Genomic DNA, 14,215 nt, shown 5'->3' with positions numbered 1-14,215 from the left:
CTGATCTTTCTGATTGTCCAGGTACTTAAAGTCTGTACTGTACAGGTTAGCTCTTGAATTATTTTTTAAGTACTGGTCATTTCCAACTCGAAAGCAACTCCTTGGGGTTAATGACTGTGCCTTCTCCTCTTTTGTATTCCCTTTAACATGTACCAAAATGCTCAGATAAATGCCTCAAATCGGCTGATAATAAAGCCATTTCAGAAAAATCAGTAAGGTTGGCTCCATTTAATGAAGTAGAACCTTTACTGGATGTAATGCAAAAAGCAGAACTGTATGATGGAGGAAGGGGGTGGAGAGTCATGGCGAGAACATGCGCTTTTGAGTTGCACAAATTTGCCATCCAACCTTACTCTGGGTATCTACCCAACAAAAATGCATACAGATGTGCATCAAAAGACATGCACAAGGATATCCACAGTAATACTATTCATAACAACCCTCAACTGGAAACAGCCCAAATGTCTATCCACAGTAGAATGGATAAATAAACCACACGACACATTCACATAATGGAGTACTCTAGAGCAATGAGAATGAACAACCTTTGACGACATTGAGCAACGTAGATTATTCTCACAAACATGTTGAATTAATGACAAAAGAAGGTATACTACGTGATTCCATTTTTTTTTTTTTTTTTTTGAGACAGAGTCTCGCTCTGTCACCAGGCTGGCTCACTGCAACCTCCTTCTCCTGGGTTCAAGCGATTCTTGTCCCTCAACCTCCTGAGTAGCTGGGATTACAGGTGCCCACTACCACGCCCAGCTAATTTTTTGTATATTTAGTAGAGACGGGGTTTCACCATGTTGACCAGGCTGGTCTCGGTCTCCTGACCTCATGATCCACCCACCTCGGCCTCCCAAAGTGCTGGGATTACAGGCATGAGCCACCGTGCCTGGCTATGACTCCATTTTTTAGAACTTCAAAACTCATCTATGATTTTGGTTCATATTCCTCATATTCATGGTATTGGTGTATCTGTATCTTTGGGGAGATGATTAATGACAGAAAGAGGGCATGGCAGGGGTGCTTGCAGGGGGCTGGCAATATTGTTTCTTGATGTGAGTGCTGGTGCCCTATTTATTTATTTATTTATTTTATTTTTTGTTTTAGAGATGAGGTCTCGCTATGTTGACCAGGTTGGTCTCAAACTCCCAGCCTCAAGCAATCCTCCCATCTCGGCCTTCCAAAGTGCTGAGATTACAGGTGTGAGCCACCATGCCCGGCTTGGTTCCCTATTTATAAAGTAGGATAATATGGATCCCTATCTCATAAGATTGTTGTGAGGAATAAATGTTTTAATCCATGACATGTAGTAACTGTTCAATAAATATTAACTATTCTTATTACAAGCGTTCTAGGGAAGGAGAGATCCCTGTCTGGGAAGTCTCCTGGAAAAAATTGAGCCCCAAACAATTTCACAGGTCCAGGATCCTGGATGCTGTCCTGTGCCTTGCTCCTGTCTCTTGGATTGTTCTCGGCGATGTTTGGTTGCCTGTGTGACCCACCTGCAGCTCCTTGTGGGCCTTCAAGGTCTTGTGTTTTATTCATCGCCGTCTTCTTTCTCTCCTCCTAGTCCCTGGCCCTGCCAGCTGCTGGCGGTTCTGTTTCTGCTCTGTTCCCTTCCTCATGCTGACCCTTCTACCTGGCCTGCCTTTCCTTCCCCTCCAAACTGGGAAAAGTCTTCTTTCGGTATCCCCAGTGCCATCTGCATAGTAGGTGCTTTCTGCTGTGCTAAAAACCAGGCTGTGCACCACCTGGCCATGGCCCCAGTGCTGTGGGCTGACTCAGGCTGAGCTAAGTTTCTATTCAGGGATTTAATTTTCCTGGTAGGCCTGGCATGTCAAGGGCCATAGTTTTCCTTACCATTCTGGAGCCACCGGGCTTCTGGGTAAAACTGTCTGGCCAAGAGACACAGGCTTTTCATTTTTCAGAAAGGAAACCCTTCCCAACTGGTGGAAAATAAGCTTTTGCTTAGTGACTAATAACATAAACACAGACAAGATTTCTGGGCTTATAAATAACCAGTTGTAAAAGTGCCCAAGGGAAGCAGCCTTTTTTTGCTAGAAGAATGGCCAAGAGTATCCCTGTCACCTTGTAGATAGTGACCTTAAGCACGGGCAAAGGAGCATTGGGCCAAGGGTGCGGAAGCTGCTCATTCTTCAGTATTAATTCCCAAGGCCTTGCTCTTGTACATTATAAATCCTGGACTATTCTGGAAACATAACACCCAATCTCTAAGGTCCTTTCCTGCTCGAAAATCCTGTGATTCTGCGGCAGCCACAACATGTTTTAAAGAGCGATGCCAGCAGGGAGAGGAAAGTCTTAGGGTTTTGTTTTGCTAGAGCTGCCTAAGTGGCTGATGGAGTAATTATGAGCACAGCTTCCATTCGTTGAGCACTGGCCGAGGCACCGTGCTGTGGGCGATAGACCTGTGAGGAAATTACTAGTCTCATTGGACTGATGAGGAGGTGGAGGGTCAGAGGGGTTGATATATATGAGTAGTAATAGAATGGCTGAGAGCTTGGGGGTAGCAGTCAGACTGCTGGGCCCAGTGCTGGCTATGCCTCGTACTCTTTGTAGTTATGGGAATTATTATTCACCTTGTCGCCCCAGGTGTTCTCATCTGTAAAATGGGGATCCTCATAGTACCGAATCCTTATGATGTAATTCATGCAGAATGATTATTAGCATGGTGCCTGCACATGGTAAGCCTACAGCAAATTTTGCTGTTATTAAGAAAGGCTTCAAGAAGCTTCATCTGTAACAGCTCTGGCCTCCTTGATGAAACACTGAGGCTTGAAATCTAGAAATCTTCTTTGCTCTCAATTAATTTAAGGTGACAGGGCCTTGACCGTGAGACTTGGGCTTCTTCCTATGGGGGACTGGGGGATGGTGTCCCAGAGCCAGGCCTGGCTGCTCGGACAGTTCTCTGACTAGATTGCTCACTGGCCCTGCCTGAGAGAATGAGGGGCCAGTTTTATCCCTCGGGTATCATCTCATTCATCCAGTGTTTCCCAAACTGCCTCCATATGAGTTCTTCTGGATGCCAATAGGAGGACTGAAATGGCCCAATCAACTGGCAGAACTCTGAGTTAAGGAAACCGGGCTCTCTGAGGACCATCAAGTATTAATGTTTGGCTCGGGTTTGACCGTGGAATTTTTTCTTCTTCAAGATAGCTTGCAGAATGAGTACTCCATGGAATATGCATTTGGAACTATTTCTTGACCCCTCCAAATGCAGTCAGCAGGGAGGCAAGTGTGAGGTCTGGCAACCAGAAAGGATGGGGGTAAGGGATGTCCTTGGAGGTGAGACAGGTGGACAGATCTGCGATATATTTTATTTTATTTTTGAGATGAAGTCTCACTCAGTTGCCCAGGCTGGAGTGCAGTGGTGTGATCTCGGCTCACTGCAACCTCCACCTCCTGGGTTCAAGCTACTGTCCTGCCTCAGCCTCCCCAGTAACTGGGGTTACAGGCACCTGCCACCACACCCGGCTGATTTTTTATATTTTTGGTGGAGATGGGGTTTCACCATGTTGGCCAGTCTGGTAACTTCTGGCCTCAAGTGATCCACCTGCTTCAGCCTCCCAAAGGGCTGGGATTACAGGCGTGAGCCACCGTACCTGGCCAGACTCGGGATATATTGTAGAGACAGGATCAGTAGGACTGATTGATGGAAGCTGCTTAGTAAAATATTTGGTGTATTGGACTGTATTGAACTGAATTGTGTTTGTGTCTCCTTGATACCAAATCAGCCAGTTGGAGAGGGAAGAATCCAGCCACTGAAACAGCCCTTCTGTCTGTGTGAGGCAAGTGGCCCACACCTCCTGACAGTCGCTGAAGGGCCAGAGGCTTTGGCTCCCTTAAAGACGTGCCAGACTCTTTGGGGTGTGAGGCTTCTTGTTTATTTACCTGTCAAAGTACTTTCCTTCTTCCTACATCCCTCGTTTTTAAAATTAGAAAACCCGCTGCCCTCTCCAGGGCCTATCACTCTTTCATTTTTGGGGCCTGGGCCATGCATCCCGAGGCAGTCGGGGTGTTTCCAGTTTCCAAGGTTTATTGTTAATGAAAAGTGCACAACAGGCTGAAATCCCTGGCAGGAGCCAAAGCTGCAGGGTACACCGAGGCCAGCAGACGCTGGAGCAGCCAATTTTATCTGGATGTTCTCTCCTCCTCCTCCTCCTCCCTACCCTCCTCCTTCCCCCTTCATTTTATCAGGGAGGTTTGGCTGGACTTGAAGGAGCCAAAAAGGAACTGGAGGGTTCTGAGCTTCTAGCAGCCAGCAACAAGATATGGGAGGACAGGGGACCCAGGCCTAGGGTAGGTTCCAGGTCAACTCAGTTCTTCATTGAATATGTGTCTGCCTTGGTGCTAGGCTCTGGGGATGAATTAATATTGATAGCAACAATAATAGCTAACATTATTGAGTGTATGCTGTAAGGGGAAGGCCTTGTAAACATTGAACATACCTGGTATCAATAAGTCCTCCCAGCAGTTCTAAGTACTTGCTAATATTATTCACGTTTTGTAGTTGACTAAACTGAGGCCCAGAGAGGGCAAGCAACATCCCTAGAATCACACAGCCCTAGGAGTATCTCATTCCAACACTATAGTTTTTAGCTCTGTCCGTCTAGGCAGAGGACCTGGGTATGTAAACCAAGAAATAAACCTGCACAGTTTGCACGTGCTATGAGGCAAGTATTGACTAGTGCAGTGGGAGGGGCGCTGTGGAAACCATATATGAGCACAGTCTTGGCTAATGAATTAGGGTGCTGGGCATAGGGGGCCTGATGGAAATGTTAGAAAAGTGGATGAGATGGAGGGAGGTAGGCAGGGGACCTTCAGGGAGGGTCTTGGGTACCCTACAAAGGTTTTTGTACTATATCCCTTAAGAGTGATGATGGATTTCAAAACAAATATTGCTTATTTTATCCTTGCTCAAAGGACATCTTATGTGAAAGTCCAAAGTATGAAACAGGTGGCAATGGAGTGGCTTTGGACAGCCTGTCATTTGTGGCCTCCCTTCTCCCTGCCTCCTTGCGTGGGTCCCTGGCCATCTGCCTAGAGCCCTGACTTTGAACATCACGGCTAGAGAGCATCAGCATTGGGGAGAAAGAAGCATTTACAGGCATTTGGGAAGACTGTTTCCTTGGTGGTGTGGAGGTTGAGTGAGAAGGGGCTGGACCTGGTGACAGGGAACCGGCTTGAGATCATAGTAGCAGCAGCCCTGCAACCTGCGGCGTTAGTTCCCCATCCATGCTGGGGACTGGAGCCCTGCTGATTCCAGCCAGCTCTTTGGGAGGCCGTCTCATCTGGTAGTTCTGCACTTGATCTTTGACGCCAAACTGCCTGATTGCAGGCTGTGCCAGTTTCTTAACCTCCCTAGGCCTCAGTGTCTTCATCTTTCAAATGGTAAAATTACAGATATTTCCCTGATTATTTGTCATAGGGTTTAAATGAGTCAGTACATGTGAGCTACTTAAAACCTTACGCACAAACTTGGTGCACAGTAAGTGCTATATTGTTATTTATTATTAATGTTCAGAAATGCCTTTATGTGGTTTGAGTTTACTCATTTAATAAATATTAGCTGAGCTCCTACTCTGTTACTCTGTGCCTAATACTGTTCTGGGTGCTGAGGATACACCAGTGAGTGAAACAGGACAACCCCCTTTTACATTTGACTGGGGGAGACAGAATAAATAAATACGTGGAATGGGTGTGTAGTAGGGCTGAGAGGGGCCCATGGGATCGTGCACGACTTGGTGGGCCACATTAAAAGCTTTGGGTTTTATTTGCCTGAGATGGGAAGTTATAAAGAGATGACAAGATTGAGTACCCATTTTGGGGTCAGAGTAGCTCTGTCAGGGCCGGCTACCTGGTCCGTATCCAGTGGTTAATAAATTATTGGTTGTGTTTGTTGCTACCCATCATCCTGTCTACAGGAAAGCCGTTCTGGGAGAGGGTATGAGAAATGATCTTGACAAGGAAAGTGGGGTCCTCAGAAAAGGGAACCACATTTCCCTTAGCATGACAAAGGCGTGTCCAGGAACAATGGTGGTGACACACACCATTTTCCACCTGGCGGGACAGCACGCCCCACGCCTCGTGATGCTGAATTGGCTGATTTGTGTTCTGACCCATCAGTCGATCCTCTGCCTGGCGACATCTCCGTTGTCCTCTCTCGCATTCTCTGTAGCATAAGTGAGCTTGTTGGCTAAACGGGGTGTTTGTGTATTGCTGTTTTCCCTCTGCAGTGTTTGAGAACAAAGATAAGATTGTGATCATCATGGAATATGCCAGCAAAGGGGAGCTGTACGATTACATCAGTGAGCGGCGACGCCTCAGTGAGAGGGAGACCCGGCACTTCTTCCGGCAGATCGTCTCTGCTGTGCACTATTGTCACAAGGTATGGCTGCGCCTGGCCCGCAGCTTTGGCCGTAGATGGTTTTTATGGCACTGCATGATTTTTTTCCTATTATAAAAGTGACATCTGCTCATGGGAGCATGTATGGAGAATTTATGAACTAGAAAGAAGAAAATTACCGTCACCCGTGATTCTGGAATCCAGGGATAATCTGTTTTTGACATTTTTGCTTGTTTCCTTTCAGTCTTCTTCCTCCTCCTTCTCACGTTTATTTTTTTACGTAAACTTTTAATTTTGAATAATTTTAGATTTACAGGAAAGTTTCAAAGGTAGTACAGAGAGTTCCTATCTATGCCTTTCTTAGTTTACCCTAATATTAACATCTTACATTTCTGTGGTACATTTATCAAAATGGAGACACCAATGACCTTTTTCTGTTCCAGCATCCAATCTAGGGTACTACGGTGGATTCATTTTTACATCGTTTGTGTCGTGCTTTTTTACTTAATACTTTAATGTAAATATTTTCCTATATTATTAAAAATTCTTTGTAATTCTTGATTGTTGGACATTGAGACTGTTTCTAATTTCTGATTATGACAAATAGTGATCAGTATCTTTATATATGAATATTTTCCTCTCATGTGAATAATTTACTTAAGAGAGATTCCAGAAGTAGAATTACTAGGAGAAATGTTCTTGAAACCTTTCTATGCTCTTGGTGCCTTTTCTTGCATAGGTTACCTACATGCACGGATGTGCTCAGAAGATGGCCGCAGCCAGGCTCATGCCTATAATCCAAGCTAGTTGGGAGGCTGAGGGGGGAGGATTGCTTGAGCCCAGGAGTTCAAGACCAGCCAGGGCAACATAGCAAGATCCATCTTTAAAAATTTTTTTAAAAAGTAGCCAGGCATGAGGTTGTACACCTGTAGTCCCAGCTGTTTAGGAGGCTGAGACAGGAGGATCCCTTGAGCACAGCAGTTTGGGGCTGTAGTGAGCTATGATGGTGCTACTGCTCTCCAGCCTGGATGACAAAGTGAGACCCCATCTCCAAAATAATAATAATAACAATAATAATATAGCCACAGTAGAGCCACTCTTGGTTTCTGGAAAAGGCATAAAGTACACAGATAACTACAAGCCATGTCTCAGCCATTATTGTTATTCATCATTTTGGCCATGATTTTCATCTCATTCAGACTTTCTCCAGATCTATCACACCCTGAACAGTCACTTACTTTGAGGATAACGTGACTTGAGTCCAACAGGGCATCCAAAACAGAGTCAACTTCTTCATATAAATGATCTCCACATGGGGCCTCCTGGTTTGTTAAATATTATGTTTAATTGAGAGTGGCTCTGTAAGTAATTAGAGAACAGTTACTCAAATCTAAAACCCTTAACTCATGTGAACATTATTTGACCTCTCTTTGTTGACTCAAAATGTGCTCATGATTTGAATCGTATAATATTTTGTATTTCATCATGAGGTATCATTGTAAATCACCACAGAGGTGATATTTTTGATATTGGAAGTGTGTGAACACTTGGATTCTGTATGAATGAGGCTTTATTAGACTCATTCCATCTTATTACAAAAACCAGGAATGCAGCAATGTAAACCAAACTGCTCCTGATGTTTAAAATTAATGGAATCAGGTGTCTTGTAGTCCACATCTTTCTTCTAACAGACTCGGTTTTGTGCATTTCTGAATTCAGAAGACCTCCTTGCAGGCTTGAATTAGAAAAAGATTAGTAGAAATACATGTTTTCATTTCTCCCTCTGAGCAGTGCTTTTGGAGATATTAAGAATGGTCAAATGAAAAGGAAAATAAACAAGAAAGAACCACCCATAAACATGCCTGTTGGTTTGCTCAAAAGAGCAGCTTCGATTGCAGATGTCCTTTATGCTGAATGATGTTCAGAATCATTCAATGTCCCCTGTTACTTGTCCACTCACCCCAAAATAGCCAGTTCTTTCGGGCCCACTGCTCTTCCCATGCCCACCCACCCCCTAAAAAGATAATCGGGTCTTAAAAAAGAATGAAGAAGGCTAGTGTTTACTGCTGTGTAGACCGACAGCCTATTGGCTGATGACTGCTTTTCACGTTTCAGCTGGCTGGCTGCTGGTCATTGAAGTTCTGCCTCCAGCCTCGCCAGAGTTTGCCTGAATGGAAAGGTCAGGCAGGATGGCAGCCACCTGCTTTGGTCAGGCCAGTGGTCCCGGTCTCATTGGTCTGCTCTCATGCTTCATCTTTCACCCAGCCCTGAGTCCTGCTGAGCAGAGAGGGACTTTCTGAGTCTTCTCTCCAGGTTGCTTAGGAAATGTTATCCTCAGGACAGATCAAAACAGGTCAGAATAGATTGAGCCAGATGTCTTTCCAGCGTTGAGTAGGCAGGCAGGCACACAGACAGACAGATGAGGAGTGCCTGTGAGCCCCACAATCTTGAGTCCCGGTAGAGAAATCTGCTTCTTCCCTGGGAATCCCGTCCAGACAGACATTGTTTGCCGCTGCCTGGGATTATATTGCTTTCACACAGTGGAATTACATTCCGACAAAGAATCCCCCTGCTGTTTTACAGGCTCTGGGGGAGAACAGATTCCAGTCATTTTTCCCTTAACCACACAGCAAGTGACTAATGCTCTCCTGTCGCTGGTTGGTCGCTGGCGGGGGAGCGTCAAGACAGTGAGAGCAGCCTGAAGGATGGAGGTGAAGACCACCGGGCTGGTGCATTTCTTTAATCTGTCAGACATTTCCCTTTGCTCACCCTCCTCCTTCCTCTTTCTCTCTTGTTCTCATCCCAGCCGCTCCCATTCAATTCCCTCTTTGTCTTCTCATTTCAGAACGGTGTGGTCCACCGGGACTTGAAGCTGGAAAATATACTGCTCGATGACAACTGCAATATTAAGGTAAAGCCCTTGCGTCGTTGATTGATATGCAGGGCCTGGGTCTTGCAGCCGGATGGAGGCTTAACCTGCTCCAAGCCGCAGCCTGGAAATAAGGCAGCCACTTCCTACCTGGCAGGCCGGTGGGGAAGAGTCTCTTTGCTTGAGCTCTAAGTCCAGTTCAAACAATTAAATGCGACAAGCAGTTATTGATCTCCTACTATATGCTGGGCATTGTTCTTCCTCCCTGGGTAAGATGAGATGACTAAGATACAGTGTCTCTCCTCAGGAAGCTCATAGTCTAAAATCATCACCATAACAATACTTTTAGCAACCAATACATATTTCATATGTATTTTATATTTTTGCCTGCTATCACTTAAATTCAATCTTTACAACAACTCTACAAGGTAGGTACTGTTATTTACACAATTTCACAGATAGGGAAACTGAGGCACAGAAAAACTAAGTAATTTGCCCAAGGTAATCCAGTGGTAAAGAGTAGAGTTGGGATTTGAACCCATGTCTGTCTGATTTCACGAGCCCAAATTCAAGTCGCTTTGCTGGATTTGCTAGCAGGATCCTAAATTATTTTAGAGCTGGAACTCTTTTCCTGGCTATTTCTTTGTCACTCTCCACCCTGTCTCCTACTTCTCCCTCTCCACCTTCCCACCCCTGAAACCAGCCATAGACCTGGGAAGCTGACTAAAATGGGGATGGTGCTTGCTGTTGGGAAATAGCAAGTGCTGGAGTTTACTTGCACGGAGAGTATTATTGCTGGCTGCTGCTGGAGCTGGAGAAAGCTCTCCTGGCCCACAGGGTTCAAGTGCCTCCCAGGGAGCCCTCTGAATGTCCTTTTGACCACGTCTACAAAATAAGCAAATACGGTTTCAAAATAAACGGAGCTCGCTGCATGGGTTTCATTATGAAACGGCCTTAGTACTCCCGGCACCAGCAGGAGCCCTCCAATTGGCCGCTGGTGACGTTAGTGGCTTATCCCTGGTCCCTGGGCAAAGCATGGGAATGATTTTTTTGTTGTTGCTGCTATCAGTGGAGGAGCGTGTGATGAGACTTGTTTCCTTGCTTGGAAGGATGGAGTTGCTTTGGTGTTGGGATTCTCTGTACAGATCATGGCAGCAACCATTAGTCACCATCATCCTTTGAGAGGGCCCTGGAAGCCATGACCCAGTGACCTCTTGCTCTTGCAGAGTGGTTGACCGTAGTCACATGTAGTCCATAGAATAAGCAGGAAATAGTTGGTCAAAGTAGTTCTCCATGGGAATAGGAAGTGGAATCGCAGGGTCTATTTCTGGCAAAGTGGTTGGATTATTCTAGAAGGAGCACTGGTTGTAGAGTTAGGAAATTCCGGGCTGTATGGCTTACTAGCTTCTTGACACTGGGAAAACCACTTAACCCTGTTTCCTCAGCTGTAAAACGGGGTAACAGTACTACTCATAGGCCTGCTTAGAGTAGTGAATGAGACACTCTGTGTTTAGTTTTGTAAACTGCTAAGCACTCGTGTCCAAATGAGTCAAAGTTAAAAGCAGTGGCTTTGGAGTTAGATATTTCAACCCTGCCCCTTAGTAATGGCAGGATTTGGGGTAAGTTTCTTGATGATTTAGGCTTTAGTTTCCTCATCTGTCAAGAGATGCCAGTTCCTGTCTCTGCAGATTATTGTTTATTTGTTCATTTTTGTTTCAAGGAGTATTTTCTGAACTGTTACTGTGTGCAATGCCCTGTGCCCAGTCCTGGGGAGTCAATAATAAACGTGAAGATTTTAGACAATACTACAATCAAAGCAATTCATGCTTAACTGTTACTATACTGGGAGCCTTCTTAAGTGGCTGGCCACTGGAGAGGGAATTGAACCGGAAGTCAGCTGCTCTGAAGGTGCCTACCTAGGTCCTGGGGAGTGGTGGTCAGGCCATGGCTGAAAAATTGGTCTTGGTTTGAGGGCCACCACATTTTTCTAAGGGTTTGTGTCATCAACCTTATTGACTTCCTCTCCAGATCCTTCCTGCCACCTGCCCCCAGAGCTCTCAAAACTAAATGTCATCTTTACAAGGCCTGGAATGTAAGCCTCTTGCCTAGGGGTTGGGTTCTATGGTGCAGTGTGACCTCTTGGTCCCATGATGTATTCCCAGAAGTGATAAGACACATAGCTTTCTATGAAATCATATAATTCCCTAATGGAGGAAAAGAATGATTAGAATTCTGAAAGCAATTGTGCAGGGAAACAGTGAGGCAGGAGCCCAGGAGAATGGCTTCATTTGTGTAAGCAAAAGGGCAATGATGTTGGGCCTGACAGTTCCCCTGCACCAAGTTCTTCAACCTAGGGTGCCTGTGCATGATGGAGGGAAAGAGCACACACACAAAGCAGTATTATCAATTAAGGCTTAGGCATATACCTTTCCTTAAGAATTTCTAATCCTGGCATTTCCCAAGGTAAAGCACGGGTGTGCGTGCACACATACATCCCGAAGAGAAACCAGATCTTCCCATTATCAACACTTTTAAATTCCTTTCCTCTTTGTTCAAGGAATCCTACTCAGATCTGAGAATCCTACATCTTTAAAGAACTTTGGGAGTCATTTTTCCAACCCCTTGTTTTAATGATTAGACCCAGAAAGTCTAGAGGATAACGCCCACGATCACACAGTGAATCAGTCTGGACTAAATTATTGTGTCTTTGCTTCCCCAGAGTGTAGACTAGTGCTTGGCACACAGTAGGTACTTCAAAATGGTTTGATTTTGGAATAAAGGAATGATGAGCCAGGATTAGAACTCATGTGTTTGACTTCCAGGCAAATTATCTTTTCATCTTCTCCCATCCACTTCCAAGGTTTTAAAAAAATGTGATTCAGCTGGTCTTGATTTGTCTTCTGGTGGTATATTCTCAACTCTTCCTGACTCAGCATTTTGCTGAAACATATTTAGAAAGGACCCATGCTGGCAAAGGCAGGCAGATACATGGCCACAAGCTGGCCTCTGTGCTCAAGAGAGCCCCTGCCATCCATGTCTGGACCTGGGGGACCACGGACACATGAGCCACGAACCAGCGGGACATGAGCAGCAAGATCCTCTCTTGGAGCCCCCTCTGGTGCTTCTCTAAATGTGGATCCATTTTCCACGTTTCAAGGGTGGAGGACTTTGGCCTAGGAAGCCTATATAAATGCTACTGGTTTAAACTTGTCACATGTCACTGCAGTGGTGGGGAGAGCCATGTAGCTCATTCCTCTCCCCTTCCCTGCCTGATGTTGATTTGCAGAGCACACATCTGGCATTGGAAATTATTTATCTGGCACTGCGAGAGGGTGTGGTTTCTAAAAATATTCACACAGTCGGTCAGCAGAAAGAATGAGAGCAATGTGCTGCTTTGGGCTGCATTCTGTACTCTGGAAGCATGTCTACTAAAATAGACACCAAGCACAGCACTAATTTGCAATTAATAAAAAACGGGCCAAATTCACAGCCCACTCTCTGGGAGAATGGAATGCTGACAATTCCCATAGAAGGCTCCTGTAAAAATGTCTTACAATGAGAAGAGGTCCAGGCACCAGGGTCAGCCGACCTCCTCCAAGAGGGCTGGGAATCTGGTGAGCTCCCAGGGCTCAGAGTAGAGGGGCATAGGGGAAATGGCCTGCTGCCCCTTATGACAATGGAAGCGCGACTGCTGTGGATAAGAAAAGAAGCTTTGAATGGCCAGGGCCAAGATGAGATAGAAACCTCTGAAGCTTAACAAGACCAAGTGGGGCAGCTGAGAGTCAGCCTCTGGGCTTTGATGATATGAATGGGAGAGCTCTGTGTTCATGCATGAATTAATCAATTCATGTGTTGTGTGTATATATCCACGCATACCTGCATTCACTCATCCATTCCTGCATTTATTCACTGAGGAATTCAACGTCTTTTCTGGGCAATATTTATTTGATCAGAAATATTCATTAAGGTCCTACTGTGTACTTGACCCTGTGCTGGGGATTTAATAGTGAACTAGATGGCCAAATTTCTGTCTTGGAACTCAGGATCTCGCAGTTGTTAAACTAGCAGTGATAATGAGCCGTGAGGAGGATACAGAAGTCAGTGAAGAAGAGAAGGTACCTGCTCTAGTGAGCTTAAAATTCCAGTTGGAGACACAGCAGTAAACAAATAAACACATAATGTAATTGGCTGGCAGTGAAGAAAATCCATGCAGGATGAGAATGAAGAATAGAGTTGCTCTTTTAGCTAGAGTGGTCAGGGAAGGCCCCTGGTATAGGACTTGAATTCCTGTCATCCACCAAGCTCTCTCTGGCTTCTTGACCTTGGCACACATGGTTCACACTGTCTGGAATGCTCTGCTCATTCCTTTTTGCCTGCTCCTTCTTTGGGGTCTCTGCTTGACTGCCTCTTCTTCCAGGAAGCCTTCCCTGATCCTTCTCCCTTGGCAGGGCCAAATGGCCCTGTGTAATGTATTCTGGAAGTGCTGAGCAGGAAGCAGTGGGTCTGTCTGGCTGGATGGACCAGAAAGCTTTCATGGAGGAAGAGGGATTGAATTGGGTTTTGAGGGATGGGTAGGAGTTTGATAGTAAGGAGCATGATGATGGCTTTTCAAGAGGAAGAAACAGCAAGCACAGGAACACAGCATGGAGACTAGAAAAGGAAAGTAATGCTTACTGAGCCCCTGCTAGAAGCTAGAGCCCCATGTCAGACCTTCCACACCTTATTTCATTTGGTCCTCAGAATGTCTCCACCGGGGTGGGTGTGATTACATCATTTTACAGAAGAGGAAGCTCTTGCAGCTAATAAGTGATGGGACTGGCTACAAACCTATGGCTATTTGACTCTAAAGACCAGACACCTGATGAATTCTACTCTCTACTCTTACTATCCAAATTTGCCCTACATCTAAGAGCACATCAAATGAGGGCACTGTTTGGTCCACGCTTTGGTCAGCCTTACCTTGTCTGCAGGCA

The 14,215-nt window shown here is 45.4% G+C and overlaps 1 protein-coding gene across 1 annotated transcript in view; it reads left to right on the top strand.

Moving 5' to 3' along the window:
- The window catches only part of NUAK1 (NUAK family kinase 1), a 75,740-nt gene that overhangs the window by 45,993 nt on the left and 15,532 nt on the right, over positions 1-14,215 (top strand). Inside the window, exons 3-4 of the mRNA XM_003832551.6 lie at positions 6,264-6,415; positions 9,219-9,284. Of these exons, the coding sequence (XP_003832599.1) occupies positions 6,264-6,415; positions 9,219-9,284 (218 nt within the window). The remainder of the gene's footprint in view (positions 1-6,263; positions 6,416-9,218; positions 9,285-14,215) is intronic.

Source organism: Pan paniscus, chromosome 10 (assembly GCF_029289425.2).
Source record: "Pan paniscus chromosome 10, NHGRI_mPanPan1-v2.0_pri, whole genome shotgun sequence".
Lineage (NCBI taxonomy): Eukaryota > Metazoa > Chordata > Mammalia > Primates > Hominidae > Pan > Pan paniscus.
This window is presented reverse-complemented; position numbering and strand designations above follow the sequence as displayed.